The sequence below is a fragment of the Lytechinus pictus genome, chromosome 14, assembly GCF_037042905.1.
Source record: "Lytechinus pictus isolate F3 Inbred chromosome 14, Lp3.0, whole genome shotgun sequence".
In the NCBI taxonomy this organism is placed as follows: domain Eukaryota; kingdom Metazoa; phylum Echinodermata; class Echinoidea; order Temnopleuroida; family Toxopneustidae; genus Lytechinus; species Lytechinus pictus.
Window position 1 is genome coordinate 10009668 of NC_087258.1, and position 13934 is coordinate 10023601.

The window sequence follows — 13934 nt, forward strand, 5'->3', positions numbered from 1 at the left end:
ACAAAGGCATCATGGCGTATTTTTGCGATTAAAGGAGGCATGTCAATTTTTCACATTTTGCGTGTATTCTCTATGGGACATGACTTTTTCTCAAAACTGGATTCTACATTTTCGTCTTTCGCGAGCAATATCTCCGTCGTTTTATCTTTGTTTACGCTGAGCTTTGAGTATGTTGTAGCTGAGACAATAAGCTATCATAGGTGTGCCCTTTATTTTTCGATCAGATGCCGAGATCATGCTCATATTTCACTTGCAACGTGGGATTTGAGAATTTCATTTCTCGTTTACATTTAATCGCTATGGGAAATGTTTTGGTATATCGGTAACGCACTTGACTTCGGACCTCGAGACCCCTGGTTCGAGTCCGGGCGTCTCCAACAATTTTCTTCTTCACTTTTTTTGTCTATTCGACCTTTCACTGTACAGTACCGTCTCCTTTGAATATTGAATCACGTACAATCGCAAATAATGTAATAAACAACCCTATTTAATTTATTATTACCCTATTATCACTTGATCCATTACTTTTGGCGTGTAATCCCTTAGTCCAGAATCTGGCCTATTTAATTTTGATCTCCACCACACTGACGCTACCTCTCCCTACTTACTTGCTACCAGCCGATGATGGCGTGATCATTAAATTAGGACGCCCGGCGAAAAAGGCTGGGCGGGCTGCGTAGCATTATTATGAGTTTGTTGATAACGCCATCTTCGACGGCTTGAATCAAGTGTGTAGGGAAAATAAGGACCGTGCAGATTCTGGACTAGTAATCCCTATGCGAGATGACTTTTTCCCAAATCTGGATTCTACATTTCTGTCTTTTGCGAGCAATTTCGCCGTTATTTATGCTTGGATTTTGTTGATTTTCGAGTATGTTGTAGCTGAGACTATATGCTATCTAAACCACCCCTCATTTTTTCATTAAGATGTCAGGATCACGCTCATGATCATCATGATCATCATCATCGTGATGGTCTGATGATCATCAACATCATCATTATCATTAACATTATCATTATTATCATCATCTAACATTATCATTACCATCACCTTCATGTTCATCGTCATCATGATCATCATCGTCTATGTCTATATAACTTTTCCCTTTCTCTATATAGTAAATATTCAAATCTATTTATGCTAGTAGAGTGCCTCGATTGCATCTCTTTCTCCTCTCTCTTGCTATGTTCCCCTTCTCCTCTCTTGTTCTGCCCCTCTCTCTTGCTTTGTTTCTGCATCCCTCTCTCTCTCTCTCTACTCTTCACCCTCTCCCTTCACTCCTTCCTTGCCTCCCTCTTTCTCTCTTGCGATGTCTCGATCTATCTCTGCCCTTCTCTTTTGTTAAACTCTCTCACCCTCTCCCTTTTCCGCCTGTGACTCTCGTTCTCCCTCTATTATGTCTTCCAGTGTTCCCCAATCTTCTTTATTTTTTCCTTCTAACCTTTGTATTCTTATTTCACCCCTACCATGTACTATAGAGAGAAACATGAAATGAAGTACATTAGTAAACAGGTCTATTCATTGTTAAAATCATGTTCAAAGCACTAAACAAAGCTTATCAAACCAAAGTCAAAGCTAAATTGCATTGACCTATCTACATGCATGTAAATGACATTCTGCACAAACTTAACATCATGCTATTTCCTTGGCGATCTAAAAAAGAACCGCAATGCAATATGGTAATCACCTATCATCTTCAAACACATTTTAAAAGAAATAGATTTTAAAAACAGCATATCCAATTAAATTTGATATACTAAAATAAAAGCACATACTGAAAAGAGCAGCATTGTAGAAATCTCTGAAAAGGGCATTTTAACATGTATATATATTTAACAGAAATGGAATACATATATAAAACAGGTACATAAACAAGATACCTACTGATTATATGAAAGGCCCCCTACATAGCAATTGAGATATAAGTTCAGGTAAACACAATAACAATAAAACTAAAAAACAATGTACATTATGGATAATCCCTAACAGCCCTATATACCTCTTTGTTACAGAAAGCAAGACACTGCTATGTATAGTGAATGCAGTAGATATTGACAGTTGATCGTAAGGTAACACTATATATGGGGTAAATGTTGCAAACAAACTGACATTATAATCATAATCCAATATTGACTATTCACGAAACATACTGGATATGTGACCTCTAAAGACATAAAATTGTAGTGTACAAACATGTGCCATTGAAAATCATAATCGTGTAATATATGACAATATAACAAATTACAGTGAATTGTCTTTCGCTGTACTACTAAGATCTGTTATCCTGATGTAAAAAAGAAGACAAACAGTAACTGTTATCAATGATATCCATCAGATTCTGTTTCATATATCAGCAACATCAACCAATATAAGAATTATGGTAATGCCAAGATAAGATAAGTGACATGCATGTATAACTTCTTTTCCCCAAGGAGCATGCATAAGATCTATCTTTACAATATATCACTCAAAACACTGTGTGAATACAAGGATTTACAAACTTACAGAAAATAAACGTGTTAAATTCCCAAAATCTTGCAATGTATGTGCAAAGTTAAAACACAAATGTAATAAAATTCATCATGAATGGCGCTTTGTTTCTGCATCCCCCCCCCCCTCTCTCTCTCTCTCTACTATTCACCCTATCTCTTCCTCTGTCTCAAATAAGATACAACTATAAAGGAATGAGAGCGTAAAAGGAATTGAATAATCAGAAACAAAAACTATGGTATAAAAATACATGTAGTTACATGGAAGTGCACACAAAATCCCAAAATATCTTGTGTGGAACAAAAGTATATGTTTACATTGTCATACCAGTAAAAATAAGACTAAAATCACACAGAAACATGGTATCAGAAAATAAATGTAAGTCAGAGGTGGAAAAATGGACATGAACACACGTTAGTATGAATAAAAAAAAAAAGTATGCCGAGCCATACAGAGTGGCATTCAAAATGTCTTGGTCGAGATCGAGGCTACTTCTGCCACAATGCTGTTATGACAGAGCTGTAAACACTCCCCAAGGCCTAGTCTTCGCTGAACGAGGTATCACCGGAGGGCTGAAGTCCTGGGGTGATGTTACCGTTGTGTGTTGGACGATGAGGACAGCCTTCTGACTCGAGGGCGGTAGTTTGTTTGAACTGGTGAGCATAGGGATATGGTGGTGCACTGTCATTGGTGACTAGGGTTGTAGAAGTGAGCTTTGCAACGTTGCGCTTTGCAGTCATCTGAAGAAGTTATCTGAAGAAGTGAAATTTTAAAAAATCATTTGAAGATTAGGAATATGAACACTACTGAATTTTTCTTTCTTAAAAGTGTTAAACTTATTAATGAACGCATTTGACATAAAAAGTGTTCTGTCTATGCAACCCCAATGTAACATTTTCAAAGCAAAAAGATATGTCATAGAATTGCCAATTTACTCCAGGTGTGCCAATTTTGTGGGAATCTAACAGTGTAGTGGCCGAGGTCAACCATCTATCCGGAGGAGCCTGAAATAACTCAGTACAGTAGGGTTAGGCTTTTACAAACATTTTAGTTTGGCAATCTTTCCTTACCCTGTATATGGTGGTGTTCCATTCTTCTGCCACAATGCTGTTATGATGACAGAGCCGTAAAAACCCCCCAAAGGCCTAGTCTTTGCTGAACCAGGTATCACCGGAGGGCTGAAGTCCTTGGGTGATGTTACCGCTGTGTGTTGGATGATGAGGACAGCCTTCTGACTCGAGGGCGGTAGTTTGTTTCAACTGGTGAGCAAAGGGATATGGTGGTGCACTGTCAGTGGTGACTAGGGTTGTAGAAGTGAGCTTTGTAACGTTGCGCTTTGCAGTCATCTGAAGAAGTTAACTGAAGAAGTGAAATTAAAAAAAATCATTTGAAAATTAGGAATATGAACAGTACTGAATTTCTTTCTTAAAAGTGTTTACCTTATTAATGAACGCATTTGACATAAAAAGTGTTCTGTCTATGCAACCCCAATGTAACATTTTCAAAGCAAAAAGATGTGTCATAGAATTGCCAATTTACTCCAGGTGTGCCAATTTTGTGGGAATCAACAGTGTAGTGGCCGAGGTCAACCATCTATCCGGAGGAGCTTGAAATAACTCAGTACAGTAGGGTTAGGCTTTTTCAAACATTTTAGTTTGGCAATCTTTCCTTACCATGTATACGCTGGTGTTCCATACTTCTGCCACAATGCTGTTATGATGACAGAGCCGTAAACACTCCCCAAGGCCTAGTCTTTGCTGAACCAGGTATCACCGGAGGGCTGAAGTCCTGGGGTGATGTTACCGCTGTGTGTTGGACGATGAGGACAGCCTTCTGACTCGAGGGTGGTAGTTTGTTTGAACTGGTGAGCAAAGGGATATGGTGGTGCACTGTCATTGGTGACTAGGGTTCTAGAAGTGAGCTTTGCAACGTTGCGCTTTGCAGTCTATTGAAGAAGTTATCTGAAGAAGTGAAATAAAAAAAAAATCATTTGAAGATTAGGAATATAAACAGTACTAAATGTTTCTTTTTTAAAAGTGTTAACATTATTAATGAAAGCATTTGACCTAAAAAGTATTCTGTCTATGCAACCCCAATGTAACATTTTCAAAGCAAAAAGATATGTCATAGAATTGCCAATTTACTCCAGCTGTGCCAATTTTGTGGGAATCAACAGTGTAGTGGCCGAGGTCAGCCATCTATCAGGAGGAGCTTGAAATAACTCAGTACAGTAGGGTTAGGCTTTTTCAAACATTTTAGTTTGGCAATCTTTCCTTACCCTGTAAAGGTCCCGATACATTACATGTATATGCTGGTGTTCCATACTTCTGCCACAATGCTGTTTTGGTGACAGAGCCGTAAACACTCCCCAAGGCCTAGTCTTCGCTGAACCAGGTATCACCGGAGGGCTGAAGTCCTGGGGTGATGTTACCGCTGTGTGTTGGACGATGAGGACAGCCTTCTGACTCGAGGGCGGTAGTTTGTTTCAACTGGTGAGCAAAGGAATATGGTGGTGCACTGTCATTGGTGACTAGGGTTCTAGAAGTGAGCTTTGCAACGTTGTGCTTTGCAGTCTATTGAAGAAGTTAACTGAAGAAGTGAAATAAAAAAAATCATTTGAAGATTAGGAATATAAACAGTACTAAATGTTTCTTTTTTAAAAGTGTTAACATTATTAATGAACGCATTTGACATAAAAAGTATTCTGTCTATGCAACCCCAATGTAACATTTTCAAAGCAAAAAGATATGTCATAGAATTGCCAAATTACTCCAGGTGTAAAGGGCCTCCTTCCTTTTTTTCGAAAAAACAGGACGCTAAACATGTTTTATTTTTTTATTTGGCCTTTACAATAAATATCAAAAAGCAATCTTAACAGCTTCGTGGTAACTATAATATGTAGGGATGACCTCTGTTTCCAATAAATCTAGTCCTTTGCTGTACACATGATCTATCATTGTTCCCTTCTCAGTAGTAGCATTTACAACATGCTGTTTGTAACCTTTATTACACATCAGCTTGTTTACCTGTGAAGAACCTTTAAACAAATCCTCATTAAAATCTCCCATCACAATACACCTAATGCTTCTTTTGTGTAATGCATTTAGCAAATTGTCTAATGATTCACAGAATGATTTGATACTATATGATGGAGGTCGATAAACAACTGAAATCACAACAGAAACTGGTTTGGTGACAAGAATTGCGATAAACTCTAAGTTGTCGACAGATATGTCTAATCTACTTGAATATGTATTCTTAACATACATTCCAACACCTCCATGCGATTGTTCTTTGAGTACATTTCCAACTCCAGAATTACAGTATGAAAGATGTCGTGGCTGATGATAAAATCGAAAGTTATCTAAAACAACGTCACAGAGATCATTATCATTAATCCATGTTTCGGTCAAGCAAATAAAATCTACATTCACAAATTGGCACTGGGATTTGAAATCGATAAAATGCTGTTTTAATCCTTGTACATTTTGCATTACCAAAGAAAAGTTATAATCGTGAATATCTTCCGAAGTTTCATTCTTGATAAACGGCTTCATAATCTCAATGCGTTCTTTAATTTCTGGATTACAATATATACGTTTAGGATCGAAATGTTCTATCACAAGTCCAGATAACGAAGTAACGCGACTAAGCCCAACATATGCCTGTCCAGATTGAAATACACTTTTTAATGATACAACAGCTTTGTCTAATGTTGAACCTTGTACTTTATGAATTGTGCAAGCATAAGCAAGCTTAAGTGGAAATTGTTTTCTCACATATTTCTTACCAATGGATTCTTGAGACATTTCGATTGAATGAATACCCACATCGGCCTTCTCAAAATTAACTTTGATGCAAACTGGATTCAAATTTGTATGATCCATTATTATTTCTGTTACATTTCCAAAACATCCATTTGTCAGGCCTTTACTAACATCAATGTTCTTGAGCAACATCACTCTAGCATTAACTGCAATCCACAGATAAGAAGGCAACTGGGTTTTCATCTTTGTATAAGGTTTTTCCCGTATTTGATTTCCCTTTTTAACATCTTTGTCAATGTCTTGTGCTTTTACGCATATCACATCTCCACATTTTGTATGCAATAATTTCTTGTTCCAAGCATCTACTTCCTTGTTACATGCATAGATATGCAGAGCATTTTCACATTCTTCACCAGTCTCACAGGACTTGAGCATTGCTAGGTCTTCATCACAGAGAATCTCTTCCCCTCGTTTTACACGTAATCTATTTAAGAGAAGAGCGAATTGGGTATCGTCTTTTTGTCTCATAATGTCTTCAAGTTCTACTTTCTTGAAATTAGCATTCCACAATGCACCACTGAGTGTGTCTTTATATAAAGGAGTTCCTAAGACTGGAGGTAACTGATACATGTCTCCCACAGCAATAACTGAAACACCAGCAAAAGCAGTTTGATCGCGTGATTGTTTTATTTGTCGTAGGCGGCCGTGAATGTAAGACATTAACTTTTGATTTACCATTGATACTTCATCTATGATTAAAATTTGCAATTCAGCCAGCTTATTTCGAAGGACACTTATTTTCTCATCACTCAGCGGTTGATACAGTACTTGTGCATTGATTGGAATAGAAAGAATACTATGTATAGTATGGCCATTGATATTGTATGCAGCTACTCCGGTTGGAGCCATTTTCAATACTGAGACATCATCAGGATGTGGCAACATTCGGGCTAGTATACGTGTTGCTTCATAGTAAAGACATTTGATCAAATGACTCTTTCCAGTGCCAGCACCTCCAGTTAGAAACATATGAAACGGTTCGACCGATTTTCCATTTACTCTATCTAAACACCACTGTCGTATTTTGTAAAAAACACTCTGTTGCTTCTCATTCAAAGACCTCATCAAAAAATGTCCATCTTGTTTGGAAATTTTTACAGAACGTAGTTCGATGCTATAGTCATCTTTTTTCGCTTCATTCTTTAAATCAGGGATATCAAGATCTCCATCACAATCTTCGACATCTACATTTTCTTTGGGATGTTCAAGTCGCTCTACTTCCTTTTCCGGACATAAAAGACCCCATGCATCTTCGTATGGACCAAATTTGTCAAGATGCTCCTGTGCATGATCAATTGCATCGGCATTCATTTCAAACTTCTTTCGGTTAGTACAGACAATTGACGAGACTTTCACCAATTCACGTCCACATATTTTCACAGAACCTGTCTCGTAGAACTCTTGATGTGTTTCAAATGTTGGGGGCTTTAATTGTCCATCTTCAAAATATGGCAGAAAGAGTTGCAAAATGCTCAAATAATATTTTTCTGGTGAGATGATGGGTGAAAATCGGGGATACCTTACAACTGCATCTTCCGTACGAGTACGCTTCTGAATATACCCCAGATCGTTATCTAATTTAAAGACATTTTTACTTCTTGTACTTGGCGTTTGGGATGCAGTTAAGATTCTGTACTGAGAACAAAACTTTGCAAGACACATATCACTGAATTCTGTGTTTCTAGGTCGAGCTTTGTATCTGTCAAGCTTGCTAGGCATCCAAACATTCTCATCATCATCATTATCGTTATCTGGTCTGCTTTTTATAACGCTTAATGGTAAACTCATTCTGACAGGGTTGGGTCCAACAGGAATAAATTCCACTTTCCTAGAACATTCTTTCAATCTGAGACTGCAAACACGATAGACGCTTTCTTGAGCAGACACTTCACGATTTTGCATGTACACCTGGCCAAGTTTTTTCATGCTTTCCTTTGCGTTATCATTTCCCTCTTTCATTTCTGATAGTGTATGACTCAATAGCAATCCGATTTCTCGTTCAGCTTTTGACATGTAGGATACAATATAAGCCACGCATGCAAATACATTTGTTACGAACTGCAAATCCATGTTGGCATTCCAACTTCTTAGTAGACTTGGATTAAACTGATTTACCCATACATCTTGTATTTCTCTTTTGATGATTATACTTTGTTGTGATGCTAATTCATTATGTGCATTCTCAAATTGATTTTGTGTAATGCCAAGCTTTTCAAAGAGATGGTTTACACTGTTGTACTCGATTCCATTGGATAATGCATCTTTAACTGAATTCAACAATTTCTCTGCATCATCTTTAGTCTTTTCAGAAGCTTTAACTTGATCATTGTCATTTTCCTTATTTTGCACTTTCCCACAATCTTTAGCTGGAATCTCTTCAACGGGTGTTACAATGAATGTTTTTCCAGATGGTGGTCTCGGGAAATTAAATCTACACGCCTTCCCTGTTTTTGTGCAAGATTTAGAATGTTTCTTACTGTGTTGTTGGACCTTGCTTACTATTTCATGTAGTTCTTGATCTTCCTTTTCATCTGGTTTCTGGCAACAAATGTATTTATCTACGAATTGTACGACATCATCATCATTATCGATACCCAACTGTGGAGCATTTTGAACCCAGAACAAGGCATGAATATGAGGGGAACCACGAGCTTGATACTCTACTCTCCAAAATGAATCAACTACTTTACCAATCGGTGCAGCGGGAGATAAAATAACTTTCTTCATAAAAGTGTGAAATCTTTTATCAAACATTCTGGCAACTGTTACTGGATTTGATCTTAAAAGATTACATTTTTCTGTATAATCTAATTCACTCGATTCCCTGGTGTCTCCTTTTTGTCTAAGCAATGTATTCATTAATTCTGGCCATCTCATATCGGCAGATGAGAAAGAAGCAAACCATGTGGGCTTTCCAAGCTGTCTTACCATTGCGAGAACATCTTTTTGTGTCTTTTGCCAGAATGGAGGTGTCCCACGAATTTGCTTTAAAAATTTATAGCCCTTGTCTGATTTTAGTATTTTTTTAACTTTCTCTGCATCTTTCAAATCTGAGGCAGTTATTGAAGACGAATCATCTTTTTTGTTTTGACTTTGCCTTAATGCGATAGAAACTTGTGATATAACCTGTTGAATTTCATAAATATATTGTGCATAAAAGATGTAATCTGTATTCTGAGCAAATCTGTTGTCCACGTGCATCAATCGGTTGTGCAGATAACGTCCCAATGTAATTTTTTCATCTCTTCTATCATGGAATGTTGGTTGACCTTTAGGAAATAATACTGGGAAACATTTGGCCTCATTGCTTTCATCTTGTAGAATTGATACAGGGCTTCTTCCTTCACAAGGAGCACAACATATTATGTCTTCAAAATACTGATCTAATATTTCCTGTCCAATATCTACTGGCTGGAGACACGAGTCTAACTGAATACCGCATAATCGTTCTTCCATATCGTCTTCAGTGTCATTGTCATCTATTTTTTTTTGTACTTTACTGTTGTCTTGCATGTTTTCATTAGCATTTTTGTCTTTGGACAAAATGTAATCAATTTGTTCTTCCATTTCCTTCCAATATTTGGCTAAACGAGCTTTACCATCGATATCCACTGCTTCTTCCTTTTCATTATCTTTTTCATTTCGTTCAAGTGAGTTTTCCCATTTATCATTTACTGTAACATCAAAATACCACTTATTATTTGCTTTTAAATACTGCACAGCATTAAGCAAGTTAGATTTATCTACAAATCTGTACTCATAACAACCTTTGTAAGACAATTTTCTTTTCAGCTTAACACGGATCAATTGATCTTCAGTCTGTGGTCTTGGCAACATATCTACTGTTTCAAAAGTGTTTGAAGGGACACAAACAACTGGGCCATGAACACCATTTTGACCACCTTTGGGCAAAGCCATTAACTTCATAAAAGGGATATGTAGTGCAATCAAATGCTGTTCTAGAGTGTTTAAGTTGGCAAGTTCTTCTGGGACTTGATGTAATTGTAAATTATTTATGTTTGCTTCTCCAGGTACTTTTCCAGACCGCAACTTTCTGTGACAAGTGTAGCATATCCACAGTGATGATCTGGCTGACTGGCGTATTTGACATTCTGATCTGCATTCTGAATTGCAAACATGCAAATATTTTTCACTTATACATGTCTGAAGTTTATAATTGGTCTTCATACATTTTATTACTTGGTTCTCAAAGAGAAGTTTAAAGCAAACACAGCAAACAAATTCTGGACCATGAGAAATAATCTTCCTAAACTCCTGTAGTACATTATCATACTCGGACATTTTGAATTTATTAACTAGAGCTCTTTTAAGATTCTGTTTCATTACTTTTTGTCTATATTTTTCTATTTTTTTATATTTAATATTTAACCTCATCAGTATCTTTTCCCTTAGTTTCTTATTTGTGTATCTAGTTTGGGACAGGGATTTCATAGCTGTCTTGTGTTTTTGTTTAAAATGCATATCCTTCTGGTATCTCTTTCTCATGCTTATTTTCATAGCAGCCTTTTGCTTTTGTTTAAAATGCATATCCTTCTGGTATCTCTTTCTCATAGCAGCCTTTTTTTGTTGTTTAAAATGCATATCCTTCAAGTATCTCTTTTTCATGCTTATTTTCATAGCAGCCTTTTGCTTTTGTTTAAAATGCATATCCTTCTGGTATCTCTTTCTCATAGCAGCCTTTTTTTGTTGTTTAAAATGCATATCCTTCAAGTATCTCTTTCTCATGCTTATTTTCATAGCAGCCTTTTGCTTTTGTTTAAAATGCATATCCTTCTGGTATCTCTTTATCATGCTCATTTTCATAGAAGCCTTTTGCTTTTGTTTAAAATGCATATCCTTCAAGTATCTCTTTCTCATGCTTATTTTCATTGTAGATTTTTGCTTTTGTTTAAAATTCTTGTTGTTATGGTACATATGCTTTATTTTATTTCGCATGGTGGTTTTTAAATTTTCTTTGAACTGTTCATTTGTCCTATATTTCTGTTTATTCAAATTAAGAGTTTTTTGTTTATACTGTTTATCAGAGTGATATTTGTCTTTCATAGAAGTGACCTGTTTTTTCCTAAAACTTGGATCTTGTTTGTACTTTCTGTTCTGTCTTTGTTTGTTATAACTTGCCTTCTTTGAATTGCATGATGAATCATTGTCTTTCTCTTCCCAGTATTTTTGTTTTACTTGATTTTTTTTTGTCATTTTCCAGATTACATCATGATCATATTTATCCCTCTCCATAATTGATCTCTTCATTTTACGTATGTTTGCATTGAGAACTTGCTTTTTTTTCTTACTATTTCTGTCTATTGCCTTTGTCACAGCTCGTCTTTCTCTCTGTCGCTCTTTATTGTCATTCCTTTTTTGATTATAAGTTTTTCTTTTACGTTTCTTCCCGGAATTGTCAGCATTTGCAATTTTTTTTGTTTCAGTAGTCTTTCCTTGCTTGATACTATTTGCACATAAATTTCTACTTGTTTTTTTCACATCATCCTCTTTTCTTTTCCCCAATTTAGTTTTTCGAACTTCATTACCAAGGTGAACATCAACTTTTGCATCATTTTCAATGTTACTCAATTTTCGTTTTTTACTTAAAGTTGAGTTGGACTTCTGAACTTTGTCTGCTAGATTCAATTTATTCGAGTCATTTTCACACTTGGTACAATTTTTTGAGTCTCCATTTTGTTCGTTCACATATTCTGTCTTGATAGAGTCATTTCTTTTCAAAAGACAACTATTATTCAGCTGTGGTTCTTTTAGTTTCGTTAAGGTAATTGTCACACTCTTCAGTTTCAATTCCTGACCGTTATAATGTACATCATGAATGATTGCTTCGTTTGCTTTTTCAGAGTAGTGAAATAAATTTGGGCTATCAATCATGGTTTGTGGGGAAACACTCTCATCCGATCTTTGAACTTCATCAAAGCTTTCACAATGTATGGAACATCCAGAGCTTCCAGACTGACTTTCACTGTGCGTATTTGACGAAGGAATTGGATTACAAACAAAATCCTGTAACTGTGGATAGCCTTTCAAGGTTTCATTCTTACCGGAAGTTGCTTTAGCACATACACTAGTTACTTCATATTCGGTGTGAAGGGGGCATCCCATTGATTTTGCTAACCTCATGCAATGCTTGTACACACCTTGCCAGCTTTGAGTACGAAGTACAACACTGTGTCCATTACAAATCAGGAAACCTCGACTGCTTCTGGAATGTGAATCAAATATAAAGAAAACATCTTGACCAGATAATACAATGAAAGTACTTCTAGCAAATGTCACAAAACATGCATCAGAATCAGTACAGAGTTCTTTTTCAAGTGCTTGCTTCAATGTCATCGAAAGAGACTGGGCCAATATCAATTCATCTCCATCTAACAATCCAGTGACTGGTTCACGGCATACTATGTTAAACAATTCATTGTACGCATCCAAATATTCGTATAGATCAGATATCAATAAGTATTGGTTGTCGAGTGAAGTGGATCGCCGTATGTAACAGTATAATTCATTACCGTTATTCAAAATCCTGTCTAGATCTGTACTTTTCCAATCATTGGCATTTTTTACCTTGCTATACAACAGTGCAGATAGTGAATTGGTAACACACTGCTTTCCACTTAAGTCACCAAATCTTGTATCACCTTGATTGAATGTCCCTTGGGCAACAAGTGTTATTTGTGTATTGACACTCGTGCATTTGTCTTTGTGATCACTTTCAAGGGTTTCATCCTTGGTGTTACGTTCGTTGTGAACAACTGATTCAGACGGATGTTCGTTCCTAAATTTACTTGCACACTGTTCATATGTCATGTCAAAAAGATTTGCAGTACTTTTCTTCTTATCATGATTTAACGTACCAGTCTCCAGCGTAAGCCTACGTTTTTTTCCCTTTGGGTCAACATGATCTTGAAATGTTTCAGGAGACTTATCCACTACTTCATAAATTTCTTCTTCTAACTGCCATTTGGATCTACACTTCTTGAACACATGCTTCATTTTAACATCAGCCTGATTTGATGGACATGGCAAGGTTCTCTTTGACGTTTTATCTTCTTTAGTTGTTCTTGTCTGTTCCAATGAATTGAAATTGACAAAATCTACAGATTCAACAACATTAAAGTGAACATTTCCTGTGTATAGTATATAAATTCCCTTATCAGATGTTACAATATTTATTCTTCCAGGTTTCTTTGCAGAGTACAATTGCCAACATGGTACTTGGTCATTGTATGAATAAATATCAGTATCGATTAAATTTGCTAAAGCACTAATTTCAGTATCTGTAGCCCATGTTCTGTCTTCCATTATTCCACGTTTCAGAACATATTCTCTGACTGTTCTATACTCTTGCCTCAATGTATTACTAAACATGTCCTTGGTTTGCAATAAATGTTTCACAGTGGCATTTCTTAGAATTGGATAATTACGCTCAGTTCCAGAAATTACATAGGAAATTGCGCGAAAGAAACAATTGCCATCATCAGTAATTTGTTTACTATGTAAAGGAACTCCAATAAAGCTTTTTTTATCTAGCCTTGAATCACAGCTTTTGCCTATATATCTGATATTCAGTTTTGAACAAATGTTCTGTTTGTCAT

The 13934-nt window shown here is 36.3% G+C and overlaps 1 protein-coding gene across 19 annotated transcripts in view; it reads right to left on the reverse strand.

Annotated features, from left to right (window-relative positions):
* Positions 1–1518: 1518 nt before the first annotated feature.
* Positions 1519–13934, reverse strand: part of LOC135156740 (uncharacterized) — a 31799-nt gene continuing 19383 nt past the window's right edge. For 7 of the 19 annotated variants that reach the window (XR_010295760.1, XR_010295763.1, XR_010295764.1 and 4 more), the window contains 5 exons: positions 12477–12541; positions 4770–5080; positions 4165–4452; positions 3562–3850; positions 1519–3244 (listed from right to left, as the gene is read on the reverse strand). Coding sequence is in view for 14 of the 19 variants with exons in the window: in XM_064109873.1 (XP_063965943.1) it covers positions 5022–5080; positions 12477–12541 (124 nt within the window). In the remaining 5 variants the exon portion in view is untranslated. Of the gene's footprint in view, positions 3245–3561; positions 3851–4164; positions 4453–4769; positions 5081–12380; positions 12542–13193; positions 13405–13934 lie in introns of all 19 variants that reach the window. The other 12 variants (XR_010295761.1, XM_064109876.1, XM_064109872.1 and 9 more) reach the window with 5 other exon arrangements.